The sequence below is a fragment of the Macrobrachium nipponense genome, chromosome 8 (assembly GCF_015104395.2).
Source record: "Macrobrachium nipponense isolate FS-2020 chromosome 8, ASM1510439v2, whole genome shotgun sequence".
In the NCBI taxonomy this organism is placed as follows: Eukaryota; Metazoa; Arthropoda; class Malacostraca; order Decapoda; family Palaemonidae; genus Macrobrachium; species Macrobrachium nipponense.
In genome coordinates, this window is record NC_087203.1 from 57,789,907 (window position 1) to 57,808,112 (window position 18,206).

At 38.6% G+C, this 18,206-nt stretch overlaps 1 protein-coding gene across 1 annotated transcript; it reads left to right on the forward strand.

The window, feature by feature from the left end:
- Window positions 1-8,247: 8,247 nt before the first annotated feature.
- On the forward strand, window positions 8,248-17,218 carry LOC135223329 (IQ and ubiquitin-like domain-containing protein). Its single transcript, XM_064261791.1, is given in 10 exon segments — window positions 8,248-8,322; window positions 11,806-11,871; window positions 12,258-12,290; window positions 13,461-13,606; window positions 13,608-13,683; window positions 13,920-14,087; window positions 15,205-15,267; window positions 15,269-15,319; window positions 15,321-15,380; window positions 16,634-17,218. Coding segments are annotated over 10 exon segments (828 nt in total). The 3' UTR covers window positions 16,724-17,218.
- Window positions 17,219-18,206: the final 988 nt, after the last annotated feature.

Sequence of the window (18,206 nt, forward strand, 5' to 3'; positions counted from 1 at the left end):
TCCCATATCTGACAAACACACTATCAAAAGAGAACTCATAAAGTCTAACAGTAAAAACCCCTTTATGGTTTATATAACTAGCCTCCATTAAATATAATGCCGAACACCCCTTCTATCCACATACCCTGACAAATTATATCTTCTATCTAATAGATAATGCTATTTAGAGCTTAACCCTCATTGCAACATCTCTCGTAAGAAAAGAAAAGAAAAGAAGAGAAAAAAAAATAAATAAATAAAAATAAGATAATACAACAATAGTAAGTGAACTTTCCCCTCCCATTACACAGCGCACATAAGAGAAAAGAAAAAGAAAACCATCAGTTGTTTAATCATCTCGGACGACGTTAAGAAAGAAAAAAAAAAAACATATATAATTCAACATCTTTTCCCAAAAAGGAATGTGTACCGTTACAGGAATCTGCTAGTGCAGCAACCCTATCGACAAGAAAAAAATCCCCTTATATGACACGTTCTCGTGAAATGTCATAATCGGCATCTCCGAAAACCGTGCAAATCCCCGAGTCATCAATTCCAAAGGGAAGGTTCGCAACCGGACTCCTTACAGCAACTTCAGCAAAAAAGAAACCCACCTATGAACACGTCAGGTGCTTAGCATTGCAGCATAATCAGACTCGCGACGCTAGAAACTCATGATTCTCAAAAAAAAATGTTTAGTACTGATCTTCGTAAGCACACCCCCCAGAACCATCTCATTATACATAAACCATCATCTTAATAATAAACCACTCAGGTGACATAAATAATTTCTTTATTTAATTACTGACCCCACGCTAAAAAAAAAAAAAAAAAAAAAAAAAAAACCATTCCGTTTCTCAGCTAAAGCAAACATTTGCCGAAAAATATTAACCCCGAAATCTTACGCCAAAACGCCGCAGACTTACATACAATAAGAGAGATTCGAATGAAACAAAGGAGAAGGAAAAAAAAATGCAAAGCCATTCTGTCATCAAATTACAAAAACAGATAACAAGAAAAAAAAGGAAAAATGAATGCAATTGCGCGATCATATATTAATTGCCACAACCAATTCTTTTCAATTTCGAGGTATGTGTTAGCTTCGACTGACCTGTTCGTTTCGTTTAAAAACTACAAAAACCACCTATTTCCAAGATTTTTCTCTTCAATGACTTTAAAAGGACCTTCAAACTTAGGGCCTAGTTTGTAATTTAACTCATTTCTCACGTTAAGTTTTTAAAATACCTTATCACCGACATTGATCTTGGGATCAGATGATTTACTAATACTCTTTTGAACCATATCTCTGGTTGTGGACTCGAGATTACGGCTAAGACATGCGTGTCTCTCTCTCGCTGTGGATATCAGCGCTTCAACTGTATCCTCCCCCTGGTGAGGCGTAGTTAACAAATCAAATGTGCCTCGCGCTGGATAACCAAACAAAGCTTCAAAAGGGGACATTTTAATTGAATCGCTAACCGTGGTGTTAATGCTATGTCTAACAACGTTAATATATCTGTCCCAATTTCTATCATTACCACCTACCGTTTTTCTGAGCGCTTCGAGCACTTTCCTGTTCGCTCGTTGCACAACCCATTAGCCTCGGGTCTGTATGGAATAATTGTTACTTTCTGTATTCCCATGAATTCAGCTAAACACTCCAAGGTTTTGTTCACAAATTCCCTCCCATTGTCGGTTAATAGAACTTCGGGTGAACCGTATCTGCAAACGATACCATTGAAAAATGCTATGGCTACTTCTTCGGCCGTTTTATATGCTTAAGTGGGAAAATTTCTACTATCCTTGTAAGTTCATCTATTATCACTAGCAAGTACTTGTTCGCGTATCTAGACTCACAAAAATTCCCTAAGACGTCCATATGTATTCTCTGAAAAGGTTTACTCGGTATAGGATACGATCCTAATTTGCATGACGTTGTCCTAGCAGGCTTACATGCGTTGCACACCGCACAATTCCTTACGAAATTTTCCACATCTTTACCCATATTTTTCCAAATGTATTTAGCCCGAACCTCATCATAAGTTTTTTCTATTCCCAAGTGAGGACTACCGAACCTGCAATGAACTATATCTAAAACCACTGGAATTAGGACTTTCGGAATTACGATCTGTGTCGTATCTCCTTTACTTTCACTGGTTCTCAACTTATATTTAATTTTCCTAACCAACAGATTTCCTTCTAACTCCAAACCCGAAAAAGGCAAGCTATAACGTTTCTTGACTAAGTCCCCTCTCAGAAATGATTTCGCATCTACTAAGACCTCGTCTTCATCTGCCTTAGCTCTATGAGGGGTATATCCCATTGTATGGCTTCGTTAGTGACCTGCGCGACTTGGAAACCTTCCGCGTCATGAAAACTCCTGCTCAGAGCGTCCGCGACAACATTAAAATTTGCCCTCTATATATTTTGAGCTTGGCATCAAAATCTCTGATACTTAGAAACCATCGAGCTCTTTTGGGAGACAAATCGGGTTTATTAAAAGATCGAGTAACGGTTTGTGGTCTGTAAGGACTTCTACTTTATTCCCCATCAGTAACATTTTAAAATGAACTAAGCTCGACACTATTGCAAAGGCTTCCTTATCTATGGTGGCCATGGACTTCTCGTTACTGCCTTTTGTCCTGAACTTCCTGCTATAAAAAGCTATAGGATGAAATTTCCCATCAAACTTTTGCATAAGGCATGCACCTATGCCTTCCTGGCTTGCATCAGTCACTAATGTAAAAGGTTCCTTAAAATCTGGAAACTTCAAAACCGGGGATTCATTAGCGCATCTATAAGCTTTTGAAAAAAACTCTCGCCGCCTGGGATTCCTTCCATTGAATTGAACGTCTTCCCGCAACACATCAGTTTAGGGAGCTGCTATGTTAGAAAAGAACCCTTTTTACGAACCTCCTGAAGAAACCGGCGATACCCAGGAATGACTTAATCTCTTTCTTTGATCTGGGGATGCGAAAATTCGCTATTGCTTTGACTTTATCGTCATTTACTCTAACCCCTTCCTTAGATATGACGTGGCCTAGATATGTGATCTGCTTTTTCAAGAACGAACACTTGGCTAACTTGATTTTCAACCCCGCTAATCTAAGCCTCCTAAGTACTTCTGTAAGCACTTCCAGGTGTTGCGCGATCGTGTCCGTTGCGATCAGGATGTCATCCATATACACAAAAACATTTTTGCCCAATAACCCGTGCAAAACTGTGTTCACCAACCTGGTAAAAGTCATCGGACTGCCCGATAAACCAAAAGGCATTCGCGTAAATTCATAGTGTCCCTTGGGCACTGAAAAGGCGGTATATTCCTTGCTACTCTCGCTGAGAGGGACCTGTAAGAAACCTTGCGCCAAATCAATTGAGCTATAAATATTGTCCCCCAATTTCGACAAAAAGATCTGGTATGCACGCAACTGGGTAGCGGTCAGGGATCGTTTTCTCATTTAAACGTCTAAAATCGACGCATACACGGACCGAACCGTCTTTCTTAGGTACCGCTAACAAGGGAAAGTTGTAAGGAGACACACTGGGTCTAATGATTCCTTCTTCCCATCTATTAACTTCTTTCTCTACCTGTTCTCTGATTTTGAAAGGTATGCGATATGCAGGAATATAAATAGGTTTTGAGTTGCTCTCCAAATTTACCTTATGCTCTAACACATTAGTCAACCCCAATTTATCACCTTGCAAGGCTACCGTATCCCCAAATTCCGCCAAGAGCCCGCTTATCGCTTCAACGTGTTCGCTATAATCCGCATTAGCCAAATGTTCATCTAAATGTTTGTTTTTCCTTGATTGTATTTCTGCCTCCGAAAACTCAGGTTTCCCCTCTACGATAGCCACAGAACCACTATCGCAGTTCCAATCATGGAAGTCTACTATATATGTATTTTTCTGGTATCTCCTAACTGTATCATTACAGTTTAATAGCTCCACCCACGTAACCCCATTCTTGGATACACTGTTCACCGATGCCGTGCTAACAACTCCCCTGAGCTTTTCACTGTTTTCAATAACACACACATCTGTGGGTTTTCTCATTTCCTTCAATTTAACTTTTACCATAACCTTTGAACCTGGTAGTAACATAATGTCTTCAAATAAAACACTCTATATTTGGGGTTAGGTTATTCCTCCTCCCCTTGCCACCGCCCCATACAAATTACCACCCTCAGTATTATCCCCAGCATTGTTAGTATCAGAAACAACATCCATATTAGTATCATCACCAGTATTGTTAGTATCATTGTTACCACTATGAACTCTGATAGCAACGTGTGTTTTAACATTACCTTTCCCCATAACACTTGTATCACCACCATTAATACCACCGAGCACCTCTCCTCTTTCAATAACCTCCATGTCCTCCATCTATTCACGTCCTCATATGGTATGAGGTAATTCATTTTCCCGATTGTTTATCCCATTAGCACCCGCATGGATCGAAATCTTGTGCCTTCTACAAGCAGGATGACCCAACAAGATTTTATTACCTAAGGCAATTCCTTTTATTACCAAAAAAGGTTCTGTTAACACTCTGTCACCGAGAGCAAACCTTATTTGTACACAACCCAGGGTGTTTAATGTATGGGCTTGCACATCACACACCGTCCTCCGTAGAGGGCTGCAAAGGGTAATTGGAGAACATGGATTGATACAAATTATAGTCCATTAGATTTATTGATGCCCCAGTGTCTATGAAAACCGGGATATCCCCCACTTCCCCTACTGTTCCATAGACTATAGGCTTGGGCTCTGGGGCGTCCCCCACGAGACCACAATGGCATGTACCAATCACCTGTACCCTTTTTGTTGATCGGGCTTCCAAAAATTTCGCCGATCCCTTTGCCCTCTGGTTTGACCCGCCTGGGAAGTTTTCACATTATAATTACCAGAACCTTGCGGTGCAGGCCTCGCATCTCTCCGTATCTGAGACGGACAAGACTGCCAATAATGCTCAGTACTTTTACACATTCCGCAATATTTAACCCTACACAATTTCTTTGGATGTCCTGGTTTATTGCAGTTGAAACAACACAACTGCTGTTGCTTTTAATCGATCGATCTTTTGTTATACTCAACTTTGCACACAGACGATGAGGAGAAAGTTCCATGTCTCTCTGTACTCTATCCCTCGGGCCTGTCCCGTTAAAAATTGTGCTATCTACGGTGGGACATTTAGACCTGTGTTTATCTATTTGGGTATAAAGTAATTCTTCGTCTGAGGTAGGCTCAACCTTTTCATCAAAGCTATCCACTATTGCATCGGGTACCTCGTGTAAGAGCAGGGAAAAATAGATCAGTTTATGAACATTATTTAGAGGGAGATTATCCCCTGTAACCATTTAGATGTTTTCAATTTTCCTACCCAATCTGCCACTGCGTCAAACAGCTTTGAACTATGTTCTACAAGGCTATTAGTGCCTTTCCGTAGTTTTATAAGACCTCGAAGTCTCTCACCATATCTCCGTGTTCCTTTGAGCCATATGCTGTTTTCAAAAATGCTTGCAAGTCTGTCCAGGTACGACATTTTGTAAATTGGAAACTCCTTGACCTATGACTGAGGTCTCCCTTATTGAAATCTAGCAAAGCTTTCGCCTCTCTGAATGCCTCTACATCGTCTACTATATTCTTTCCCGCTAAATAGTTATTAACTCCTTCTATGAAAATATTCACAGGTTGTGACAAAGCGCCATCCACAATCCCTTTGAACGGGCTGACCCCCGCAGAAATGTTCGTCACGTGATGTAGTAGCGTCGTCGGTTTAGTATCTGCCATTTTATCTTGTTTCCCAAGGCTGTTCCCCGATCTCAATAACATCAATGTATTTATATACACTAAACCCAATCAAGAAAAAAAATTTTTTTTCCAACAACAGATAACAAAAGGTAAGCGTGCCCCGTCCCCAATCACAAAATCAACCCCACGAAAATGACAATAAAAAAAAATAATAATAACAAGGAAGGGATAGGAAAAGAAAGAACGCAAGGTGTTTCCGAGCTAACTCGCCTCTCTCTCTCTCTCTCCCTCTCTCTCTCTCTCTCTCTCTCTCTCTCTCTCTCTCTCTCTGGCACGACTTGCCGCAAAAATCCCACTCAGGCAAGTTCGCCACACACAAACACAAGGAACATGAACAAGAACAAAAAGTTAAAGAAAATCCACAAAACAAAAAGAGGAAAAAAAAATAAGAAAGAAAAAAAAAACTCGAAAATACACTTACGTCTTCATATTATGCGCGAACTGCGAAACACTTTAATATGTCGAAAACTAAACTTTTCTCCCCCCCTTTTTCTCTCTTTTTAAACACCTTTATTCCGTAATCTCAAGAAATCAACTGACTTGGCTTGGGAGAGGAAGACTGTCTGAGGAACAGCTTCTCTCTGTCGAATCAGCAGTAATGACCCTGAGTTGCCTGTGACATGATTAATAACCCCTTCTCCTATCAAAATAAAAACCGAAACCCCCTATTTCTAACTGGTCACCAGTCCCTTCGGAGCGTACCTACAGCTTGAAAAATATATAAAAAGCCTTTACCGCGGCCACCACTATTACGCCCCCTTTATTCCCTAAACTACACAAACTGGGAACTCTTACCTGTTGCCAACGGTGCCCTGTCTGTAAGATGTCACGAGGCTTATTAAGACTGCGTAAATATAAAAAAATATCATTTATTTCCCAAAGCAATTGGTTATAACAAAGAACAAAATGATTAACAAGTCATAATGGCATAAATACCCAAATCTGCCCATAAAGAAAACCAATAAGATAACATTCTACCTTCCGGACTAAGGTTTACACTCTCAAACCCCAAACAAGTCACATTGTCTAGTATTTGTCAGTTATCAGTTAGAGAATCCCATTCCTAATCAACCATGGCATCGGACCCATCTGTAATAAAGATAATAGTTATATAGACACCCCACGTCACTCTTTTCAAAGTATTTACGTAAAGAGAATATTTCCACACTTCTCTCTCTTTTCCAAAAGGTAACAGATTTCTAAGTTTTTATAGAACGTGTCTTACCTTTTCGATGGGCGTTTTCTCCCGACACTTCGAGCAACCGCTTGTTCTCTCCTTTGCACAAAGAATGCGTCTTCCACAAGTACCCTGAACCAGTAGGCCTGTAATATGCGTACAAACGAATGCACATGCCTCGCAAACGGGGAACGACCTCTGAGACAAGTTGCTTGTTCAGCAAATACCCTTCTCTCCCATGTGAACTTTGCAGTGTACCACCCCTTGTCTCTAGGCGAGCAGAGCTATGTGACTTTATTATTATATAAACACTTTAAACATATTATTAGCCATTCCCCCTCTTTCACCTCTTTAGTATAATATATATATATATATATATATATATATATATATATATATATATATAGATATATATGATATATATAGTACATCTCTATCTCTCTCTCTCTCGTCTCTCTCCCGTCCTTCCCTCCCGCCCCCTCTCGGCGCTCTCAGCCCTCGTCCTCAACTCCTCTCCTCTCAACCACCCTCCCTCCCCCGGCCGCGTCCCGCTCCCGCTCCCCTCTCGTCTCTCTCTCTCTCTCTCCTCTCTCTCTAATATATATATATATATATAATAGATATATATATATATATATATATATAGAATATATATATATATATATATATATATATATACATATATATGTATAATATAATTATTATATGATATATATCTATATCTATATATCACTATTATATATATATATATATCTATATATTAAGATATAGATATATTTCTATACATATATACTATATATATATATATATATATATATATATATATCTATATATATATATACAATGTCCCTATGTATGTGAAATATTCCTTCTTTGTATTTGTGTTCAGATTATCACAATGGAGGTTACATTAAAACCTTTAAATTACATAAGCTCTAAGTGAATACCATCGCTCTTTTGGATCTCATAAAAATGTGCTTCCGTAACTTTTTCTAGTCCAGGTTGGATAAAAATGCCAGAATACCTTTTTTAAAAGTATACCTGCTTTCAAATATTTTGCATTGCACTGGAATGGACCTCAGTCTCTTAGAGACATTCAGTAAGGTATGTAAACGATGGTTTGCTTTCCGGACTTGAGGGAGATCAGCAATTAACCGACTGTCATTTCTCCTCTCTTCTCAGCTCAGGTCACTCGCGGAACTCAGACAGTGAAGACCCGATGCTGTAGTACTCAAACAAATCGAAATGCTTCCACACAAACGACGTACCTGCACCCAATGGTTCTTTCGCCCGACGCCATCATCATTACGCCAATGGAATATTCATCAAGCTTCAGATATGACCTTAACAGGGTGAGGTTCTCGTACTTACAACTTTCTGATTACCAGGGATTCTGCCAATGGCCACATCGAAGTCATTTCCATATTGAAACTTGACTTTGAAAATAACTACCGTAACACAAGTATCCTATAATGTTTAACAGGATGAATAACATAGGGACCTAATAGATGAGAAAATTAAAGGGAAGAATAATTTAAGATGAAAATCAATGACGAACGCAAGGTTGTCGCTTGAAAGCGGGAGTTATAAGCCAAGAAAAAAAAACCATTCCGAAGCTGTTCGTAGTGGGAAATTGAGCTCAACAAAGGTTTTAAATTTGAGGATTATAGATTTCTCTTTATCAAGGTAGTGGTAAGGGTGGACTGGCAGGAATACCTTATAGCAGGGAGAAATGATTACCTTTGATTCAATCCTATCACGAGAATAAGCAAAAGATGAAGGTAATATTCTAGACAATGGCATAAATCCCACATTAAGTCTTTAGTAACTGAGATCAAGTAAAAAATCAAGACATAAAAACCTGAAAGAAGCCTAATGCTTTCGATAGGTAGGTAACATTTGTGCTATAAATTGACTTAAAGACGAAAATACTAACAGAAGTGAGGCACAATTTACATGTTCACCAAGAGCATGATAAATCAGAACCCACGTGAACACCAGAAACAAGCCTGTTGCCTGACTTTGAGAGATCCAGGGCAAGTGCCTGTAAATGAGCACCTGACATAATGAAACCATGCAGCAGAATCTTTAATCAAACTACTTTCTTGCAACAAAATAGGTATTTGAAGTACAGGATCGATTCTTCTAATATATGTTTGCCGCACTAAGATATTTCCTAAAATCTTTACCCAGAAAAAAATATTTTGTCTAAAGACTGGAGCCCCCATTTGCCCTGTGAACTGAATAACGCCAACCAGAATTGGGGAAGGGAAAAGTTGCGTCATCATACAAAATAAATGCAGTAAAAATTGATTAGCTAAAAAGCTAGATGGTGATTAGACTCATAAGCAGGAAGTTGTTGGGTCAACAGATCTTATATCACATTCTTCCAAAATTCCCTTGATAATGGTTATCACAGAAGGTTCCTAAAGTTCTCACGAAAATAAGCAGATGTCACTGAACAAGAAAGGATAGTTTCCAGTGCATCTTGCCTCGCGAAAACCAAACTGGTGACCTGCAAGTAGAATGTTGAACGTAAGACACCTAAAAGCCTAAAAAAGCCAGTTGAATACATTTTTCGGCACTTTTTTCAGATGCTGATAATCTAAGTTTAACAAATGATGTATCCTCCCTATTTCTCTGCATTAATTTTTTGACATTTCTCAAGTGATGTACATCTATACTTAATTATGTGTTTTTGTAATTATTTTCTTCCGCATTTCTCCATACTACTATTCTTTAAAACCTGTTTTTAATTATCTCACATTATAGTCCTTTCCAGGCCAAACTTTCTCAGCAACTGAATGATCTGAATGAATGAATGAATGACATTTGGCCATATGGCCAGATCCTGGGACCAGGGAATTCATCTAGTTCTAATGGTCTTTTGCGTTTGCTCTAGATGAACAAGTCAGCATTTCGACATATAATCCATAGGCTACTGTAACAAAAGTTTATTCCTAAGAATGATTACCCTTGGCTAATTCTGCCCATGATGTTTATGATTATCACTGCCTCAACTTATAGGAAGGTGGTATCTGTAGTATTCGCCAGGCAGAAAAAAATCAGTTACCAGTGTCGTTGATACTATGTACTTATTAGTATTTCCGGGATTTTTGTTTGGCCAGCTATATCTAGCATCCCGCATGCATTTACGTAGTCTTCAATAAAACGTCAGTTGCTCTACAGAATGAGAGTATCTTGTATCGCAGCTACTTCCATGTCTTCCATGGGTAATGTGTACAACCTGTAAGTCTTTCTTGCTCTGGAGAAATGTGAAACACTTTCGAGTCATAATGGAACTCCCATTCAAAGAAAAAACCGCCATTGGGAGCATGTTTGGCAACCAGAGACGAATTCTAAATCTGTCCTAGAAGCTCTTGGAACCCCAATCTGGCCTGGGGGTTATTCGGGCCATTGTTAGGGATTGATTCAATCTACAGGGTGACTTCATAGGCCCTGACAACTACTGGTCTCCACAGATTTTGCCTAGATGTACATGCCAAAAGTTTCAGTGTGATGACTTGAAATGAAAGGGAGGGACAGTAATGTCCAGTCACTTGCTGCCGAGTCAACCAAGCAAAAATGAACAACGCTTGAAGGAGCAATTCGGATCACAGAAGTAAATTTTTTCCCAAATCATAATTGCTACATTTTGGGGAGGTGAGGTTGGCCTTTCCAGCTATGCAAGAGATCAGTTATCTCAGATAACAGCCCTTCTAGCAGGGGCGTTCCTAGACATTCTGGGGCCCGGGGGCCGCAGTCCGATTTGGGGCCCTTCTTATGGGGGGGAGGAGAGAGCGAAGCGAGCCAAAGCAGCGTGGACGGGATGGGGGGGTGGGGGGGGTTCCGTTGTAAGGCCCCCTCGGGGGAACTTTTAGAATATGAGCAATTGTAGGATCATTTTAAAGGCACTTGTAAATGCAAATTTCAGACTTAGCTATATTATTCATAATTCTCTCCGTCTTTCACACATGACACAGACACCTCTTGCCCAAATCCCATTACTCAGGGCTGGGTCAAGCACCCTTCAATGGGGCCACTGGCCCCATGGGTTAAGTAGAAGGCCAGATTCATTGAATCATTTGAATGTGTATTATCTTGGCAAATGGGGTCATTATGGGGGCACTCAGAGGATAATTAGGACCCCTATAAGCAGTAATCAATTGTCTAAATCGGCCTTGCACTTAACCCCAATCAACGTTACCAGCTTCCTTCGATCAGTATGAGAAGGTCTATAATGGGCTCTACGAATTAGAGGAGGCCCCTGGAGAGCCCTATTTTTATTACATAACATTTTTGTTACATTTTTTGCTCATAAAATTGAAAATTGGGACCTTTAGTGGGCCCCAAACTTTCGGGTCCAAATATAAATGGGGCCCCTTGACCATTTTGGGTCCACAGGATTTAGCTTGTCCTGTCATAGCAGCAATGGTTAAATTTCGCATTTTGGGCCGGCCCCTCTCACTTTGGGGGCCGAGGGGCGATTTCAAGCAAGCCCACAAGGAACGCCACTGTCTTCTAGCATGATTTTCTGAGTCAAGTGGCTTTAAGTGAGTTTCCTTTGAACATAGTCACTGATGCTCTAATCAAATGAAAATTTAATTTCAGGTATGATCTCAATGCTTTTGTATTCTTGATTAGGTTGAGAATTTTTTGCTTTACAAAAATTATGTACATAATTATATTGTAGTATCTAACTCATATAAAATAGAAAGAAATTCCAGATGGGTGTACCAGCATGCTAGCCAAAGCATTCCTCAGGAGAAATATCACTACACGCTGAATGTGAAAACTCTCATGTGAAAGTTATACCTGAATCCTTTTGTCTTCAGATTTTGCTCTTGCAAAGGCTGGCGCGGGGGTGGTTAGCTCGTCGTCGGGTCAAACAATTAAGGAGGGTAAGTACTTTCTCAAACAATAATTTTCTGAATGTTTCATTTTTATTAATTCAACACCAAAAAGAGCTTCACGTTTTCTCAATGCTGTAGCATTTTGACGGTGTTCCGTATCTATCTGTCTAACTTGACGATGTTACCTGCAAAGCCTTGTTAATTTAAAAGCTATTTCTGAATCGCAAATCAGGATTTTTTTACCAGACTACATGAGGAATTACCCGGGAGTCAATTACTAAATAAGATAAACATATAAAATAAATGTTTCACTTGTGAATGGTTTGTCCTTGACTGATTTTCCTTTTCATTTGCTTTAGGAAAGGCTACAAATGCCACTAAATCCTAGCGATGGGAATGATGTGTCTTCCTTGACCTCTTCATCCTCTCCGCAGTTTACTGAGCACAGTACTAGTCAACAACAAAAGGTAAATTATCTAGCAACATAGGCTAAGTTACCTGTTCATTATAAGAAAGCTAGCATCAAAGGTAGGTAAGCTCTCTATAACTGAAGGTAGGTTACCTAACAAACAGTTGAAGATAGCCACTTACCTAGTACCAAGAGTGGGTTATCAGTCCAATAACGAAAGCTACTGTATCTATCCAACAGCTGAATGTAAGTTATCTAGTCAGCAACAGAAACTAGAAAGTCGTTTATCTGTACTAATTCATCTTCACTATGTATCTGAAAGTTAAGATAGAGTGCGGTAATTAGATGTCTTAGGAGCATCTGTTTCATTTTGTCTGTCAGGATTGGTCGTCTCAAAAGGTGTATTCTGCTTTGCCATGAGTGAATGGAATGGAATATAAAATTTATGCTAAATGCGAAAAGCCGGGACGGGCCAATGAGGTCATTCGGCGCTGAAAGGGAAATTCAAAGTAAGGAGGTTTGAAAAGTGTAACAGAAGGAAAACCTCAAAGCAGTTGCACAATGAAACAATTATTAGGAGAGGGTGGAAAGTAAGATGGAAGAAAGAGAATATGAATGGAATTACAAAAAGTAATGGAAGGGGTAGCAGCTCGGGGACGAAGGGCCTTTGCAAAAAACCTTAAGTGATGCCCCCAGTGCGCCGCATCAAGTGCGCTGACGGGCACTACCCTACCCCTTAAAGGGAAATCATGGTCTCAGGATAATTTTAACTTGGTAAATACTAAACTGCTATCAAAGCAATATTTAATATTATCAACTCTAAACTCTGCTATACTCTTTCTTGTGTAAAAGTATGCTGTGATCCAGAATCACAGATCTCCCTATTCCATTTATAAAAGTAATGGAATAAAGTAAAGAATCTAAGTTCTGGTCAGTTATCATTTTAAAGTTATTCTGGAAATATGAGTACCAAACACAAGACAGCTATCAATATCATAGTCTCTCAAGGATTTTTATTTCACATATTTGCATACAAGCACAAAAACGATGATTATTCAAGCAAAATTGAATCCAGGAACTAAACTACTGTAATGAGTATTAAACATTTAAAAACTCATTAACAAAACTAAGGTCGTAATTAACTATGCAGAACTTTAGAAAAGCATGATTCGTATCTTCTTACGTTTTTAAAGAAACATAAAATAACAGCTGCTTGTCTTGCACCTAGGGGTGGCGGGGGAGTGTTCCAATGGCGGAACTATATTCCCGACTGGAGAACTGGAGGAAAAAGCAAGTTTCTCAGATCAACGCCACTCTGTCAGGGAAAGCACGCCGGAGAGCTTTGGTCGCTCTCTTGGATAAAGAGACGGAGCTCCAGATCTCTGGAAGCTCACAGATCACTACAATCAGCCAGAAGAAGAAATGCTGCCATTACTCGCTTCTTGGAAGAGGTACCTCTACAAATGACTGAGTTGTTGAAAGAATTTATTTATAACTGCATTCCCACTATCCAGTTTTGTGTGGGGGAGTAATTAGCAAAAGGAAAATGTTGATGATATTGTGTCATTAAATCACTAAATACACAGCAACTGTGGATACACATGTAAAAGACCATTATTAGAGTTGGGAAATCACATCTTTAATTTCCATTCGCCTTTTTCTAACACCAGCATTTGCTTGTCTTCAGGTGTCTCGGGCACAAGTTTGGGAGGTTGGCGGCGAGACAAGGGGAGAAGTTGAAGTGGAGACACCAGAGACACGCCCAGTCAGAGACCTGGCGGCTTTAGCAACGGCACTTCAACAGGATGCAACTGTTCAAGTGAGACTGAACCAACTCAAGGCACTTGCGGCAACGGTAACAAGAATTTGAAACCTATAACGCATAAACACATAAACCAAAAGATGAAAACATGTACTTGTACATGATGTTAATTACTGGTGTTCAGGTTTTTGTTAGTGATATACCCTGAAGAAACTCCCACAAGGAATTTGAAATGCTTTATGTAATTCTTGTATTATCATTATTTTCATGGATACATCTCAGATGTAACAAAGTACCTATGCTACGGAGCTGACCAACAGACTTTATTTAAGCACAAGGCTCAGAATTCGCACTTGTAGCTTTACTTTTCAGTGTTAACTAATTTAATATTTTTTGTATATTCCTCTACATTTGCTGTTGTTGACAGTACATCCTTTGCTCCTTTCTCAACTTCTAAAACATTTCCTAAAAGTTCCTCATCGTCCTGTTTTCTCACTTTCACTTTCCCTCTTCTCTTGGCAAAAATGTCTCAAGTGGACCAGATCTCCTATTTCTTGTTTTCCTGTTATCAGTCTTCCAGTTTCTTGCTCCAGTTTTGAATTGCCCTTCTTCCTTCCATCATCTCTAATTTAAATGACGTATGTGGGTAGGAATCACTTAGCTTTGTCGAGTTCAGAGCTTCCAAGACGCTACTCTGCTTATTTCTCTGACTAGCCTTACATCATCATCGCCTCCGATGCCGTACACGCAAAGAGCCTCTGTGAAATTCCGCCACTTGTGTCTTTCCTGTGCTTTCATTTCTGCATATCTCCACTCATCTCCAGCTTCCCATCTCATAGTTCTCATCCAAGTAGGTCTAAGTCTTCAAACCCTTTTGTGAAAACAATTGTTGCCTTTACGTAAATTGTAGTCCAAGGTCAAAGACATCCCTTCTTTTACGTATCTTGACAAATCTTAATATCTTGTCAGCCAAATTTTTCTTATGAAGCATACGTTCTTTTAACATCATATACATATGTGTGTGGTTATGTAAAGATAATTGTATAGGAATCTTTAATTAAGAAAATTTTTAAATGGTAAATATTTCAAAATTTTCCTAGCTCCATATTTTTAATGTTGATGGCAATTGTTCCTCAGACATCAGTTTGATACTAAATCAATTCATTTTATCTACTGTTTGCCCATCACTCTGGTCTGCGTCATCCAACAGGTAGAACATTTCCATCCTACGCGTGGTGATGCTATGGGAAGCAGACGTACTGGACAGGAATTGGTTTAACCTGGCTCGTAGAGGAACTCATCTCCTGGTCAGAGGGACGACGGAATGCACGACTGAAAGGACTACGGAAACGACTGCATACATTAATCATCAACTACCTCCATCAAGTTAGTTGGTAACAGTTCTTGATATTTTTATTCTTAGATTGTATTTCAATGAAGCACAATGGGTTACTACAAAACATTATAAAGGGACGAAAAGGACTGAATGGAATTCTGTTCCTGGTTATTTTAACTAGGTTTATAAAAACACAACTTTTCATGGTAAGAATGATGAAAAGATCTTTTCATGGAAATCATTTTCCTGTCGACATAGAAAACATGCTAATCGTCGATCCACACTAAGGTTCCTACACACGCCCACACACGGAAAAACCTTGATAACTCAGCCTTCCCTAAACTATCCTAGATGTTTTTACAAGTGATGAATTCATCACAAATATAGACTCAAACTCCTATACATTAACCAAACCTTTACCATAATTCGGAACCCTTTTCATGCTCCAAACTATAAAGCAAATAAATCCCATATATCTCACCCTGTCATCGTGAACTCGTATAAATATAATTATAATAAACTAGTTGCCTTCAAGTACGTAAGTGAATCGTACACACAATGTGCCAATGTGTACTGTGTACCTATGACACTACGCTTATTTCATGTTGCAACACTAAAACACTCTATGCCGTATAACCATATATCCATATGTAAAAGGTTATTGAAGAAACATTTTATTAGAGTATTGTATACTGTACACATAAGGCATGCAACTTCATGCCTTGTGTGAGCTTTTGTCTGCATGAGCTGGAAGTGTAGCCGATTCTCTCTCTCTCTCTCTCTCTCTCTCTCTCTCTCTCTCTCTCTCTCTCTCTCTCCAGATTAAGATTCTTCCTAGATATTTGTGCACAAAACAGTACAAATCACACTCGTTTTAATCGGAAATAATCATAATAACATAAGTTAAACCATACCCTTTAGATAAAATGGGGGTTTATTTTGTGTTACATAAAACAAAGTTGGAAATTTAAGTGATACACTTCCATTCGGACGATGCTGCCAATTATAACTAAAACATTTTCTATTCCCGATGATCCAAAATCCTGTGTATCTTTTCCAGTCTAACACAGGGGTGGCTCCAGATCCCAAAACCTACGAATTGTTCACCAATATTCTACCCATCCACTCCTCGCCTAACACATAATACCAAGTTAATATGCTTGACTCGTAGTGCTGTCTCAATAGATTTTTCCTCAATATAAATATAAAAATAATAATAAATAATTTGCAATTCTTTAGAAGCTGAGACATCTACCCATCGTTTATTGGTATTTAACATTTTATGTCCTATCATCTCTTACAGGTTCAGGGTCGGGAAATATCTTCCATCGTGGCTCCACGAACTATAAGAGCTGCCGGAGGAAAAGCCGTCCTGGCACACGGTCGAGAGTGAAAGTACTCTGTACTTATCAGGAAATGCGGTTCGAAATCACACCTTACATGTTAGAAGCTCTATATTGACCGGGATTGAATATGAAATACCACGAATTAGAAGAGCGTATATTTCACAGAGTTTCAAAAGATCATATCACCTCTTCAGTGTTGAAAACACTGAAAATGAGACGTAAAATCTCAAAGTCTCTGTTCAATACACTCTCGACTTTGCGTTTATGTTTTTAATATTTGCGCATTAAACATAATTTTGTAGTCAAATCCTGTAAATCTCAAAAACTTGTTTTTTTAGGTTGTATTGTAAAAGAAAACAAGAAAAAATATACAAATTAAATACCAACTTTAGATTTATGGAAAACTAACAATTACAGAAGAATTTTTTAATATTAATAAGAAACACATATAAAAGCTACAAAATTATCATCTAAAGAGAGTTAGTTGTTTGCACTACCAGGATAAACTAATTCATAACAATACTTCATGATTATATGATTTACTATATTTGACTAAAGTAATGTTAATTATTACAAACTTCTTTTATTCAGAAGTGACCAATATTACTGAAAATTTTAAATGCAATAGGGTTCGTGAAAGACTGGAACCACAAAAGAATATCTTGAATAACGATAAAGCATTTAGATTGCTAAAGCACGGTAGAAGACAACTTCCAACAGAAAGAAGTACAAACAAGAGTAATTCTCAGTATGATGGTATATCTAAATACGATTGGTAAAGTACTAGGTAGATTTCGCAGAACCCACAATATCAGGTAGTAGGATGCCAAATATGTATGCTAAATATGAACCAAAGTTCTCAGCATACAGTACTAAGCTTTGTCATATCATGTTATTTGAATCGAAAGACCATTGGAATAGGCTACCAAATGTCTGCACAAAACACGAACAAGATGAGTTTGTTGAAACCCACTGCCCCTGAAGGTGGCAATTTAGCAATCTCCGTGGCCTTCATATTAGCCTCTTATTTGTGAAGTATGTACTCGTACCAGATGAGAAGCCTCTATCTTTTATAGTTCTTAAGATAAGGCCAATGGTAAAAATCTTTAACCTTACGAGATAGACAGATTTACAGGCAGATCGACAAAAAGACAGATCCATGACTTGAGGGCCCTGGATGTTAAACTAATAGCGTAAAAAAAAAAAAAAAAAGAGGAAAATGCTGCTTTACCATGAAAAGACAGACTGCCTCTTAAGGTAATTAAAAATTTATGAAAAATGAGTAAAACGCAAAATGAATAACAGCGATTACTACTCGCCTCAACATTGAAAGGGCTTTTTCGGTATTAGTAGACACCTTTATATGCATACGGTAAAAATTTAGCAGCCATATAGAATATGTATGAATGTCAAACTATTGCATCTAGATGGCTTGCTAGAGATTAGGGATATCTTTTGCCTGCAGAAAAGAATTGTGAGTCTACAAGGAAACTTAGATTTACTTAAGTTCAGAATACGTGTTATCATCTG